Source organism: Anser anser, assembly GCF_964211835.1.
Source record: "Anser anser genome assembly, chromosome: 3".
NCBI classification, from domain to species: Eukaryota; Metazoa; Chordata; class Aves; order Anseriformes; family Anatidae; genus Anser; species Anser anser.
The window spans coordinates 17672348-17685933 of NC_139722.1; the positions used below are offsets into that span (position 1 = coordinate 17672348).

The 13586-nt window shown below is 38.8% G+C and overlaps 1 protein-coding gene across 6 annotated transcripts in view; it reads right to left on the reverse strand.

The window, feature by feature from the left end:
• RNF144A (ring finger protein 144A) overlaps positions 1–13586 on the reverse strand; it is a 62136-nt gene that overhangs the window by 17850 nt on the left and 30700 nt on the right. For all 6 annotated transcript variants that reach the window (XM_083831282.1, XM_083831280.1, XM_083831284.1 and 3 more), the window contains one exon: positions 7568–7713. In XM_083831282.1, the coding sequence (XP_083687408.1) occupies positions 7568–7702 (135 nt within the window). In that variant the 5' untranslated portion in view covers positions 7703–7713. The remainder of the gene's footprint in view (positions 1–7567; positions 7714–13586) is intronic.

The following is a 13586-nucleotide window of genomic DNA, read 5'->3' on the forward strand; positions in this document are numbered from 1 at the left end:
GACAGGGAAGGTTAGCATGTGTATGAGTGAGTATTTCTTGCTACAAATGAAACATCAAGATGAATTTGGGTATCTATGTCTCAGATGGAAGCCAATACCCTTGGAGTATCACTGCCATTCCCTTTATCCCAAGCAGCAAATGCACTCTGGACTGGTGAGCCTTACCCCAAAGAAAACATTGACTAAATCGAGTCTTTCTAGAAAGCAAAGCTGAACAGTTTCAAGAGGAAAAACTCCTCTAAAATAAACAGTCTACAGCTGGGATAGTCTCTGGAGAGGAAGAAAGGATGATAGCTTAAGGTTTTTGAGCCTAAGACTTTCATATTCCTGAAGAGTAGGAATTCCTGTAGCCATGTATTACTGCTATATGCTAATTTCCTTAATATTTGTATACATCCTTCTAAAAGCAACAGGAATGGTTATCTGGTGCTTTCAATCGTAGTGTTTTATAGAAAGAGAAAAACACTTTGCCAAATTTCAGTAGTATACTTAGAAAAGAAAACATGTGAGAGAAGAAAAAATGGTAGGTTTCTTGGAGAGCTTTTAAGCTTCTTCCCAACCTACTATGCAGTCTTTTTTTTCCTGCAAAGCAGTAGTTATAATCCTGCTCAACTCTATTCTTATTTAATCACAGGCTCAGCTTCAAAATACTCTTGCACTGTTGTTCCCCTGTGCACAGTTCTCCGCTGCAAATCTACAATCTGGCTTTTTAGTACCACCTTAATCCCATTTGGTTGATAAGTGATTTACTGAAAGATATCTACGCACACTAAATCACAAAGATCTGAGGCACGCACACAATGGTTGGAGTCTTTTTTTTTTCCTATTTATTAGATATACTGTCAGCTATTACTGACCAAATCCAAGAACATAAACTATACACAACCTCACAAACTATCTAGATCTGAGACAGATGTACACTAGACAGATGTCTAATGTTTGAGATTCTACTTTGAACTTCAACAGATCATTACCACTTCCCTAGACATTTTCTCAGAGGCAAGAATTTACTTTCAAAGAAATCTTGACTATCAAAATCCCATTTTTTATTAATCCTGTAGCTGACTCATCATCCTTAATAAATCAGATGAGAAAACAGTCACTTATCTTGATATATAGTACTTCAAATCTACTATCTGAAAGCAATAACAGTATTCTTACATGGGGCTATTCTTTATATCCTTTCATTTTCTTCTGTGGCAAAAATCACGCTACACAGGCACACAAAAAATTCACTCAGGAGCCTACAAAGGCCCTCCAGAGCTCTGCAAACCTAGTGCTCAACTTTGGCCTGCTATGCAGCGAGGAAGAAGGCATGCACTGAGAAAAGGACTTTGGCCAGGGCCAGGGGTGGGTAACATCACAGGCACCAAAGTAGAAAGTAATTTGAAAATCTCCATTTAGGATAGGGTTCCCGCCTCTACTTGCTGCACACTTGGCCTCTTTTAAAACACATTTTTTTGTTCAGATTGCAAAAGGTACACACCTGTTCCTCCTTCAGCATTTTCAGCTTTCAAAGACTACCCCAGCTGCTCTGCAGCCCTGCTATAGCCTATATTCTCAGCGTAAATCCAGTCACTTTTTCTTGACAATGGATGTTGGCCAAGCAGTGGCTTAGCTGTAGAAGATGCATACAACTTGGATGCTTCCACATCTTTGGACAAACCATCTGAGCATCCTTCCCTCAGCTAGAAAAGTCTTTGTGTTCCCATCAGCTGGCAGAATCTCAGGCTGGGAAACAGGCAGCCCAGAGCAGAGACTCCCCTGGTACAGATGTCACTGTGGTAAGTGCTGTTGATTTTTCCTGTGGACAGCGGGGCAGACTTTGCTGCTTTGGCTCTGCCTCTATCCAAGTACTTTGACTGTTCACTCCAATATCACAGCACTCACTGAACACATTTCTCAGCTGATGCAAGCAACTCAAAGAAGGTTATTCATGTTAGGAACAGGTGCACCATCCCTCTGTGTCAGAGTACAACTGTGCCAGTTTGAGTACAGGAATGTGCCACCATATGGCCATCAGTCAACAAACAAAGGTGAGGTAAGAAAAAAAAAATGTATGCATCATTAAGATGTAGGTATTTTCAGTGAGACATATTCCTTAAAGAGGAGCCCTACTGACTTCTTCAGCACAAGAAATGTTAGAATAAGGCTAATATTATTTGAGGCATAGAAATTGATGGCTGGGAAAGATCACTAGCAGGACCAAGCGACAGTAACAAAACAAACCGAAAATTCAAGTGTGTGTTTCCAGCTGAATTTCTTAATTGAGAAAGGGAATGCAATGAAGACTTACAGCTGGCCTATGCTTTGAACTGCTTTTTTTGAATGGGCTTACATACATAGACACATATAACATATAAACACAACAAAAAAGTCTTTCCCTATATAGTTGTATGAGGAAAGTTGTGGTTTTGTTTGTTATTTTTTAATTTCAGAACAGAATGAATATTTTTGAGTGGGAGCACAAAGAACCTTTGACTTTCATATGCAAAACATTAACCAAACAATAAAGAAATAATTCTCACATCTGAATGAAGACAACTAACGTTTCTCTCATTTAGTAAACAACACATGGGAGAGCAGAGAGATGAAGGCTCTGGATCAAGCCCAGCTTTCACACTCAGGGTTCTTCAGTTCCCAACTGTACATTAATTACTCTGCAAATGGGCCAGTTTATTATTAAAGCAGGGAGTTTTGACACTCTAACACCTGTGAGTCAGAACCTGGACTGCCATGTGAATTGCTATGCAAAGACCAGTGACCTCTGACCACGAGGCCTCTGACACCATGTGCCCAGATTGGTAGCAATTCTCTGCTAAGGTCTGGGGGAAGTGAGAACAAGCAGTAAGCTCTAAGCTTTGCCAAAAACTGGTGGGAAACAGGAAAGCATTACAGCTGCTAGAAAACTACTCAAAGCTCTATAAAAACCTCACAAGCCATTTGTTTTTCCCCTCCCTCCTGTTTCAAAGTGAGTTGTGCAGCTCTTGGTGGCTGGACAGGGAAGGCAGCCAAGCTCCCATCCACTCTGCTCCTGGTCTGTCTTGCCCTGCGGAAAGGGGAAACTGCCTCTTTTGGAGTGAGGGAGAGCATTAAGTAAACCTTGCTTTTTATTGTCTTTCCAGCAAAGCTCTGTATGCTTCCAGTCAAGTGCAGCAAAAAAAAAAAAAAAAAAGCCTACTGCCAGTTACAGACAGGTTAATAACATTTGCCTTATTGATTGTAAGGTCTTCCCTTCCGTTCAGGTCTTCATCCTATGTGGAAGCTTAGTTTGAGAAATGACTAGAAGTAAGCAAATGTGTAGAGTCGAGATTAAGCAGATACAGTAATCCTGGTTAAAGGGGACTGGTGACAGCAGGATGGTCTATCACTATCCCACTGACATGCTTCTTGAAATAGAATACACTTAGATAAAGACTCAAATCAGTTAAACCAAATGCAGGGGGACACCTAAAGAACGAGGGAAGATGAGCCAGCTGTCTCAACAGCTTAAGGCAGAGCCTGTGGATAAGAGTGTTAGTTATCTACTAACAGATAAAATTGCATAGCAATGTTAATTCCTAATACAGCAAAGCTAATACACATATCTACAGCTGGCCAAAAAGAAGTCATTAACAGGCAGCAGAAGGTAGGTCTTAACATAGGCTTTGCTGGTTTATTTTCTAATTGTAGGACTTCATCTCACATCTGAATAGCACTCCTCCTTTCCATTGGTAGCCAGGTAAATTGCATGAGTGATCAAAATAGATTTTTCTATCAACAAAGGTAAGTTCTCTCAAAGACTTCGTATTTCTTTTAGCTAGTTGTTTCCCTGGACTGCCTACCTGACTGATTTTCATTCATTTATTAATGTAAAAAAGGAAAGCAATGAAACCATTGGTACTAGAATTATCAGCAAGGTATAAAGTCTTGAATGAATCTGAACAGTCTGACATCAAGGTAAGACGACCTTAGCCTGGCTTGAGAAAGTAGTGGCATCACTGTACTTGCAACACATTTAGCATTATCTGTATGCTTTATTTTTAAATTGTATACAATATATGCACACACACAATCTGGAAACTGAACAGATCTCCAGTAGCTAATTGATTAAATGGAACAAAAACCTGTTGTAACATTAGCACATATACAATCTGTAACACACCAAGGGAACATCCTGTCCTTTAGGACATGAGAATTTCATCAGATTATAAAATGGTCACAACCTCAGGCAGCAAATGGACTAAACTTGTTGTCTTCTTGCTTCCCCCGAGAAAGCAGGCAGAGGCCTAATAACTAAAGGATTTTGATGCAGGAACTAATACAAGTCTAACAAAAAGAAAGAAGTGATTCTGTTTGCTTTATTCTCCATTTCCTTACATAAGGAGATGAGTGTCATCAGAAAAGCTTTCTGAGCAAAACTTGCAAAAATCTATTACTTCTCCTGGGGCAACCAACTACCAAGAGACACACTATATTGAAATTTAAGGCTACCTAATGTGTGCTAACTCTTAGTAAGAAAAAGTGGCTTAATAGAAAGCAAGACACTGAAGCATTTTGGACCAAAATTTTAAAAGCATGCTTAAGATTTCCCCCTTTTGTTGACATGAATCCAAGAGGACAGAGATATTAGTTTGTCCCTTGACAATGCTCAGAAAAAAATCAAAAAACAACTGCAAATAGCTTGTTTTCCTTTCTGTTCTCTAGACTTTCGTTCTTCTGGTACATTGAGCAGTCCAACAAGAGATATATTCCTAATGGATGAGATGAACAAAACCTGAGAGAGCTCACAGCATTGTGTATGCATTAACAATCATAACAATAAAAACCATAATGGAGTATTGTACTAATAGCCACAACTGGCAAAATAATACGATGGGAAATTGTAGCTTCTATGCCTGATCAGCAGAGGACTGGCAGTCAGCTCTATTCAATCCATGCACAACTCCGCCAGGCAGCAGAAGGAAACAGTGCCCCCATTCTATCTTTCTGAATAGCAATTTTGTGTTATTGTATAAATGTTGGGAAGAGACAATCCTTCATGAGATCTTTACCACAGTACTTCTATGGTTATAAAGGAGCGAAGACTTGCAGACAGAAATGTTATAGGATTGAGAAATCTGCAAGGTGATCTAAATTCTGCCTGCATACCAGTAGCATTTCACTTGAAAGATCTCTTTGTAATACATACTAACGCTGTCTCAGCTTGCTGAGATTTACACTGAAGGGCTAGAGCCAGGAGCAAGAGCTGTAGCAAAAATAGTTTTCATACTTTTAACTGACATCCATTTTTCTTTTTCTCTCTCATATCACTGCAGAGGTCACCATTTATCTCCAATCTTTTACAAAAAAGCAAGAAGTTAGAACAAAGTTTTATATATTTATATAAAATAATTTGATTCACTAAGACCAAAACCCTGCAGGTCAAATCTCTCCCCAAGTGTATTTCCACTTGTCTTAGTATAATGTACTGAATCCACTGTATGTAGATTCCATCCAAAGTCTGAAGTCAGAAGGGTTTTTTTTTTCTTTTATAACTAATTTAGCTGTTTACAAAACACCATTCATACTGAAGACTGCAATGATGACTTCGAGAAACATCAAGTTTCCAAAAACATGGAAGACCACCACTGGAGGAATCCATGCACAGCCAGCAAACTCATCCTTCACTATGGGTTAAACAGTCTTTAGCCTGACTCATTATGTGAGTATTTCCTTAGGCAATTTATTATATTAACCTGTCCAGAAGGTAGAGATTGAGAACTTAAGGTTCAGTCATGCTGAATTCCTAGGCTACCACAGATTTATAGTTTACCCCTTCAAATGATTGAGATTGATTCTCATTTCCTTCCCTACCTCCAGTCCGTGAAAGCAAAGGTAATTTTACTTTCCTGTTACTTCACAAGAAAACTTCAGGGCATGTAAGTTTTTCAGGGCACTTGAACATAGATGTCATACAAATCCTGAGACAAGAGAGATGTGTTGGTTCTCTTAAGGAGGTCAAAGCTGAATGAATTATTCAATACAATCAAATATCGGTGTTAAAAAATGGACTGATGCTGCCAGCTGAACAGAGGTGGAGACAAGAAACTACTGTCACCATGATAATCTTACTTATAACTGGCCCTAAGAACTGGTTAACAGTGAAGTTTACACCATCATCTTTAGTATCTGTAACGGGTTACTCTTAGTGCTATTTTGAAAGATGTAAGTAAGCATGTTCCACCAAGAAGAAATGGAAGGTAAGGGATGGCAGTGAACATTTGAAGGAACAAAGTGGGGAAGAAGAGGCATCTGGTAATGCAGTCATTCAGCTATCGCTTACGGGTTACTAAAAGAGTGAAATTAAGATATTGTCTCAATCCAGGCAACATGGAGAGTTGCAGAAAACCCAGCTCTGAGAACTACCCATTGTGCAGTAAAGAGCAGTAAAGAGTATGAAGTCTGCTATTCTGTTTTTTTTTGTGAATTTTATATGCTTGTGCATGCTTGAGTAAACACTCCTTTTGAAGTGCATAATGAAGCAATACTTACTTTTTAATTGGACAGATAGTGTTTGCAACAAGACTATCTATTTACCTGCCTGTGTATTCACTGTATCTTTTCCCTTGGAACATTAACGTTAAAGTTGTTTGTGACAAGTTGAACTTCTTGGAATATTACATATATTAGAAACTGAGCTGTTTGAATTGCTTCTTTTTGTTATATTCACACAGCAACAAAAAGGGGCTCTCTGTTTAGTTGGTAATCCCCTATACCGTCTCAATAACCATCAGAATAAATACATTTTTAAACAAGGTAATATTTCTAGAAGAAAAAAAAAAGATCACTTAGAAATCCTTACATCAACATTAGAAAAAAGTTCTGTTAGAAATTTCTGTTAGAAATTACATTCCACTGTTGAATCATTACAAGATTTTTGGTGTTCTTGTGGTCATTGCAAAATTAAAGGATCTAACATTTTCATTCCAAACTAATATGAGCGGAAATAAAGCTACTTATTACTTTTGTTTCTCTGTCCATAAGCTAGCAATACCAATTTACCATAAGGACGATCCTTAGTGTACATTACCCTTGTGTTCACCATTGTTTTCTACTCAAAAGCCAAGATTTTCCAGGCAATTCCTGGAAAAAAAGCCAATTTTTTCCAGGCATGCACTTGTGCAACATAGTAGTAAAAAATAATGTTATGAAATTATAATAATATGCAATGAATTTAAAATCATAGTATATTAGATATTTTTCTAGTAACAAGCAAGTTCATGGCTTGAAAAAATCCAAGTTGCAGACAGATAAAAGGGCAAAGGAAATGTGAGTAACACATAAGGACATAGCTGTAAACAGCGGTACACTAAATCGCTGAGTCTTTTTTTTTTTTTTTTTAATAAACAAAAGCAAAAAAACAGGAAAACAGAAAAGTCTATTCGCTGGTATTTATGTCAAGCAGGTAGCAACAGTATTCATGCCCAGTGCAGCATCAACACTTTGGGTGAAACCGACTCAGCAGAAACCCATATAATTTCTGCAGTTAAGAATTGTGCATTGTTTGCTATGCCTAATAAATAAATAAATAAATTAGCAAACTCACCAGGGTACAGAAGATGCATTGGCATTGTGCTATTGTTGTCATCTGCTCCACGGGATATTCACCAAGGCAGAGCTTGCAGGACACTAGTGGGTCAAGTACCAAGTCCCAGGTAGGCCTATATCTTGCTGTAGTCATTGCAGAGCAGTCTGAAAAACAGAGCAAAAGTCAAGATATTTCATCAGTTCCTTATGTTGATACTTTGCACTTTTCTGCCACTGCAAACCCCATTGTCAGTTGCTAGCTATTTGGTAAAAAAAAAAAAAAATTATAAATAGCGATGGTTAATTGGGCAGTGTTGGCACTTAAAATAGGCTATACATCTCCTGCCTAACAGAGCACACATGCAGCAAGCAGAAGGAAAAAGCTGTGCTATGCACTGACAAAATATCAAGAGACATCAGGACACATCCTTAGGTCACAGACTTGTCTCTGACATTACATACATAAAATCTCATACCCAATTCTTGTTATTTTCAGCTCTAGTTATTAACTTGCTTTCACTGACATTGGTTACCCATTACTTAAAACAAATTCCTTAACCGCCCCCCCTCTAGCTACCCAGGCAAGATTTGCTAGGTCTCTTCCATAAGCCAAGGATCCGTTATGACCCTTTTCCAGTCTGATGGTATTGCAGCTCACAGAGCCAGATATTTTTGTTCCTAAGAGCATGACAGATTGATCAGTTTGCTAAGTTAATTTTAGAAAGAACGATGGATATTCTGAGCATCCTCAGCATTTCTTTGCCTGCATTCCTCTCTCAATGCTTGCTCTATGCCGAAAGCACAGCTTTGTTGCAGCAACAAACAACTGGGACAAATAACACAAAAATGTGCTATAAAAAGAGGCTATAATACTTTTATATCACCCTCAAGACAGCAATAGGATAGGACTAAGCAGAGCATCTTTATCCTAGGGTTCAGGGCCCAGATGGAGAGTTGTCAAATGACTAAGGAGAAGGAAAATAACCTCACACATACCAAATGTATTATCACAAAGAAGAAAGCTAATTTATAAGTTACACATATGGGAGAGAAAAAGCAAACAAAAAAAAAAACACTTCCACAAACAACTAGGGTAACTTATGTAGTATATCCAATCTTAATGTGATATTTACTAGTATTGTAATTGTCACAGTGACATTGACCTTCCAGAAGTGGGAAATTCACATCCACAGACTGCTAGGAGGTCCACTTTACCTCACCACCTCCTTTCCCCAAACTGGCTGTTTTCTTACCTTTCCCCACACAGGAGGTCACAGCACCCCAACTATGATCACAGCTTTCCCTCCAACCCCACCTTTCGCACTGACATGAACTACAATATCTAAGCCTTATTATCTGTGAAGTTCCTAAGTCTTCCAGAACTGCAGCAAATATGACTTGTGTCTTATAGATGAGGTTTAGGCAGATATTCAGGAGAAGACAGCTTTTTGTCCCCAAACAAATCACATGAAGATTTCAAAGAAGTGTTGTGAAATCTGAGCCTTTGGTATTTAATTCATTGTGGACATGACTCTACCAAGATCTCTAAATTCTCTGAAACAAAGTGGAGATTTTACAGTAGTCCTCCATTCAGTCTAACCCACTGGAAGATGCCCCTTAAAAAGTACTTCAGGACACCAGAAAATCAGAGCCTAATTGCATTTCTTTCTAGCGCAGCCATCAGAGGAGAAAGGGGAATAGATGAAAAATTAAAGAACTCCATATCCAGGGATGTTCTGGATCCCTTTCTCTGAAAACCCCCACGCAAAATCCCCAGTTTTGAAGGAAACAGATGAAATAGCCCGGCAGAACAGCACACGGATAATGGCTCCAGGTCACAAAATAAGAATAGCGCTGTGCTGTCTTTTCTGAGACTTTAACCTGAAAGTCCAACATGATACAAATTAAAGCCCAAGCTTTTGGAGGCTATTAGACTGCTGCTTTACTGTCAATTCCCACTACTTTTTAATTTAACACAAAATACCAGCTATATTTTTTATTCTTCCCAGCTCTGGTATATCTGACATTTACAGAAAGACTTATGAAGTATTTGAGAAGCAATGATCAAACACACCCAACCTGACTGTTTTCTATTAGCTCGAGTGTCCTTTGCTCATCCTGCCCAGTTTATTGCACATCTGTTGCTTATTGCAGCAAGCAGATGAAGCCAGCAGATGAACAATGAAGAGAGATAAATGTAAGTTACAGGTGCACTTAGAAGTGTCAGGCAGACCAAACTACTAGCAATCTTTACAGCAAAGATGTAAAATCTAACACAATTCAGACTAAAAGCTTGCCAAATATACAATGAAATCCATCCAAAAGAAGTCTTATGCTTTTTCAATATCTGTAATTAAGCGATGATACAGGGGAAAATATTAACCTTTCGGCTCCAAGTCTTACACTTGAAGCTTACTGGTATCACTGTGGTAATTTATTTTTTTGCAGCACGACTACACGGCAATTATATCCCAATGGGAAACATTTATCTTTTATCTTCTCTGGCAAGGCAAGAATGAAGCAAAGTGCAACTTCTTTCAACGTGGCGTCCTGCAGGCCAGCAGAAATTGGCTACCCGATAGAGTTGGCATGTAATCCATGACTTGAACTCAGCCATGGTGATAACAAAACCTGACCACAGCACCAAGTAGAAGCAGAGCACAGGCTTTTAGATCTGCTAAATCTACATTAAAAATAGTCTTTGCTTTTAATAATGAAATCTTACATTCATTTGCAAGGCCGGGGGGAGGGGGAAGTTATTGTCACTGGTAACATTAAAGTGAGGGTCAAGAGATCTGCCACTTAGCACTGGAAAAGACATGGAAAGCTATCATGTTCCAGGAGAGCATCTTTGCTGGGCATCCCTGTAAAGGAACACCAAGAATGAAGTTTTCCAAAGCAAGAGATTTTACCTTGCTTCATGATCATCTGGCTTACCATTGTAACTAACTAACAAGCTTCCGTGTTTACATCATGATGACTAATATAGATATATGTATATATTAGGGATAATTTATATATTTTAGGTAAAAAATCACAGAAGAGAAATCATCTTCAGTCAAAATCAGATAAGGACTCCTAATGTTCCATAGCCATGTCTTTTATAGCTTTAGATTGTATTCTCATGCTTTCTAGTGATGTGCAGTGTTTCAGGGAAAATGATGTAAAGTAACAGCAAGGAGAAAGAGAGAGCAGCTGAAAGGAGCTGTAGAGGAACAAGACATTGAAAAATATATACTGGAGTGCCCCCGTGCTTAAGAACACCAGTTTCAGCACCAGCCAGTAGAAAGTTTTGAGTATCTACTAGTAGGCCCTTGAAAATATAGCTAATAAAGGTATAGCTACAGTCCAATCCCACGCCTGAGCGAATTTTACCCCAATTAATATTTAGGTCATTACAGATGAGTGTGGATTATCAAATTCAGTACACACATCAGTACTCCGCAGGTCTTGGTAACAAATATACTAAGTCAGACTTAATCAACTTAGAAAACAAGAGCAGAAAGAAAACAGAGTCTTCAGTTCATACTCCAAACTCTACTGTAGCCATGGTCAGTCTCATTTTTAAATTTCTGCAGAATGAAGTATATATCTGGTAAAACTGAATTTGTAAAAAATATGGTAATGTAGCACATTTTCTGTGACAGCATCCCAAAAAGCAGGGAACAGGAATCACAGGAAACAGCTGATGTAATCTTCTGTTCAGAGCTTTCTTTTCATAAATAGTCAGCAACCTGAATAATGAGAGAGTAATTCTGCAGCCACGTGCACGTCCACAGGAAAGGGGAACCACTGCATAAATGCATGGAAACATTGTGTTACAGAAACAAGATTTAAGTTGTATTTGAAGCGTGGGTGTTGTTCCTTCTGTAAGATGGGTATGGAAGGGAAACAAACAATTATTGTGCAGAAATAATGAATGACTTAAGTGAAGATAAACTGGATTCCTGATCTGTAAATCCCTTAGGTTTTGGCCACCTACATACTGCATTGTTAAGTGAGAACAACTGGAAGATTTGATCTTTGATAAGCCAAGATCAGAATAATTCCTTCTTTCCAAGCGTAAAAAAGTTGATGAAAACTATGAAACAGAAGTAACGTATAAATTTCTGTGAAAAAATATGTGAAAGCAAAGAAAATGCAACATTTTCTTCTGTGCAAGTCATTTGACAAGTTATAAAGCCATATGGATTTTTATTGCACTGTTCAGTCAAATATTTCACGGCACTGTAGAGTTAAGTTGCAATTGCATCAAGTTAACACTTCACAGATACATGACCAGCTAGGTGAGAAAAAAAGTGACTAGAGAATACAGTTGAATAAAATAGTCATACACTGTGTGCTTTAGCTGGTGGGTCTTTTTCACCTAGCAAGACTCAAAATAGAGCTTTCAACAGAATTTAAGTTTAAGCTTTAGATCAGGGATGGGTTTAATTTCTAAATTAAGACAGTTAGTCATGTACACTTAAAGTCACCTGCCTTTAGGTTTTATCTTAATCTTAACTGAATTTACTGGCAGCATGATGAAAAACAGCTCTTTTAGAAGTCAAAGGAAAGGATTTAAATAGGATTTAAAAATGGATCTCATTCCTATTGCCCTTTTTTGTCAAAATAACGCCAGTTAACATAATCCAGGCTATACTTCTTGCTAGGAGGAACCAAGCACATCAGCTATAGCACAGTTTCTCTGAATATTTTACTTCTGTGGAAAAAAATACTCATTTCTGAAGTGAAATCATCTGTAGCAGGGCTATTACACAGCAGTCTGGAACCAGCACTGATGCCACATCTGTTAAGTGAATATTTTGACTCTGGGTCCTAAACAATTCTGAGCCTCCCTAGGTAGCCACAACTATACCTCACTGCCCATGAATCAATAGATGTCTGCAAGATCTCCAAGGGAGCAGAAACCAGTTCACGAGTGAGGTTGGTGGCTGAGGGTGTTGAACAAGGGTCCTGCTAGCTGGAGTTGTTTCCTTCCAACAGGGTTTGAGCTTGATGATATTTTCTGTTCCTTTGCTTTTCCAGGGATACTCAGTAGAATTATATAGCTAGGAAAATATGGAGGAAACCTACATGACAGAATCAACTAATGACTAAGTATTTTTTGTTAACGTTGACAGTTACGTTATGAAACTGAATAATGGCTTTCTGATAAGGCCAAGTTCACCCACTAGGTAGATTTTATAATAATAAAGATAAGCAGGCCAACTTAGTGGCTCTTACTAATTCCAGTTACTTACCGGTGTCTACCACTGCATTAACTGTCTGCCTCTAAATCTTAATCTTCACAAACTGCTCAGGAGGTAGAGAAGAATAATTTTCTCTGCTAGATGTCAGGCAAACAAACACACAGAAGACCTGACTTACAGAGATGTTTAGAGATGACTAGCTTCCATAGGTTTTCTGCCTACATTCCTTAAACTCTTATGTCCTGCCAAATGCCTTCTTAACTCTTAAAGGTCACTCTTAAATCTGATCCACAATTTACTAGAAAAGTCCTGTGGATATCATTTGTCCTTTGATTGACATACTATGACATAACTTTTCAACACGTAAGAAGCTCCAGCTTGTACAGAACATCTTGTCAATGCATAGTGTATTGTGAAATCCTCAAACCTGACCTTTGGACACACTGAACGGTTTTATCTCAATATAAGAAAGAAAACTATTAGAGAGTGTTCAAAGAAGGGCTACAAAGATGGTGAAGGGTCCAGAGGGCAAGACACATGAGGAGCAGCTGAAATCACTCAGTTTGTTCAGCCCAGAGCAGATCAGGCTGAGGGGAGGCCTCATGGCGGCCTGCAGCTCCCTCACGAGGGGCAGGCGCTGAGCTCTGCTCTCTGGGGACGGCGACAAGACCTGAGGGAACGGCATAGAGCTGCAATGGAAGATTCAAGCTGGATGTTAGGAAAGGTTTCTTCACTGAGAGAGTGATCGTGCACTGCAACAGGCTTCCCAGGGCAGCATTCACAGCAGCAAGCCTGCCAGAGTTCAAGAAGTGTTTGCGCAAAGCTCTCACACAGAGTCTGATTTTG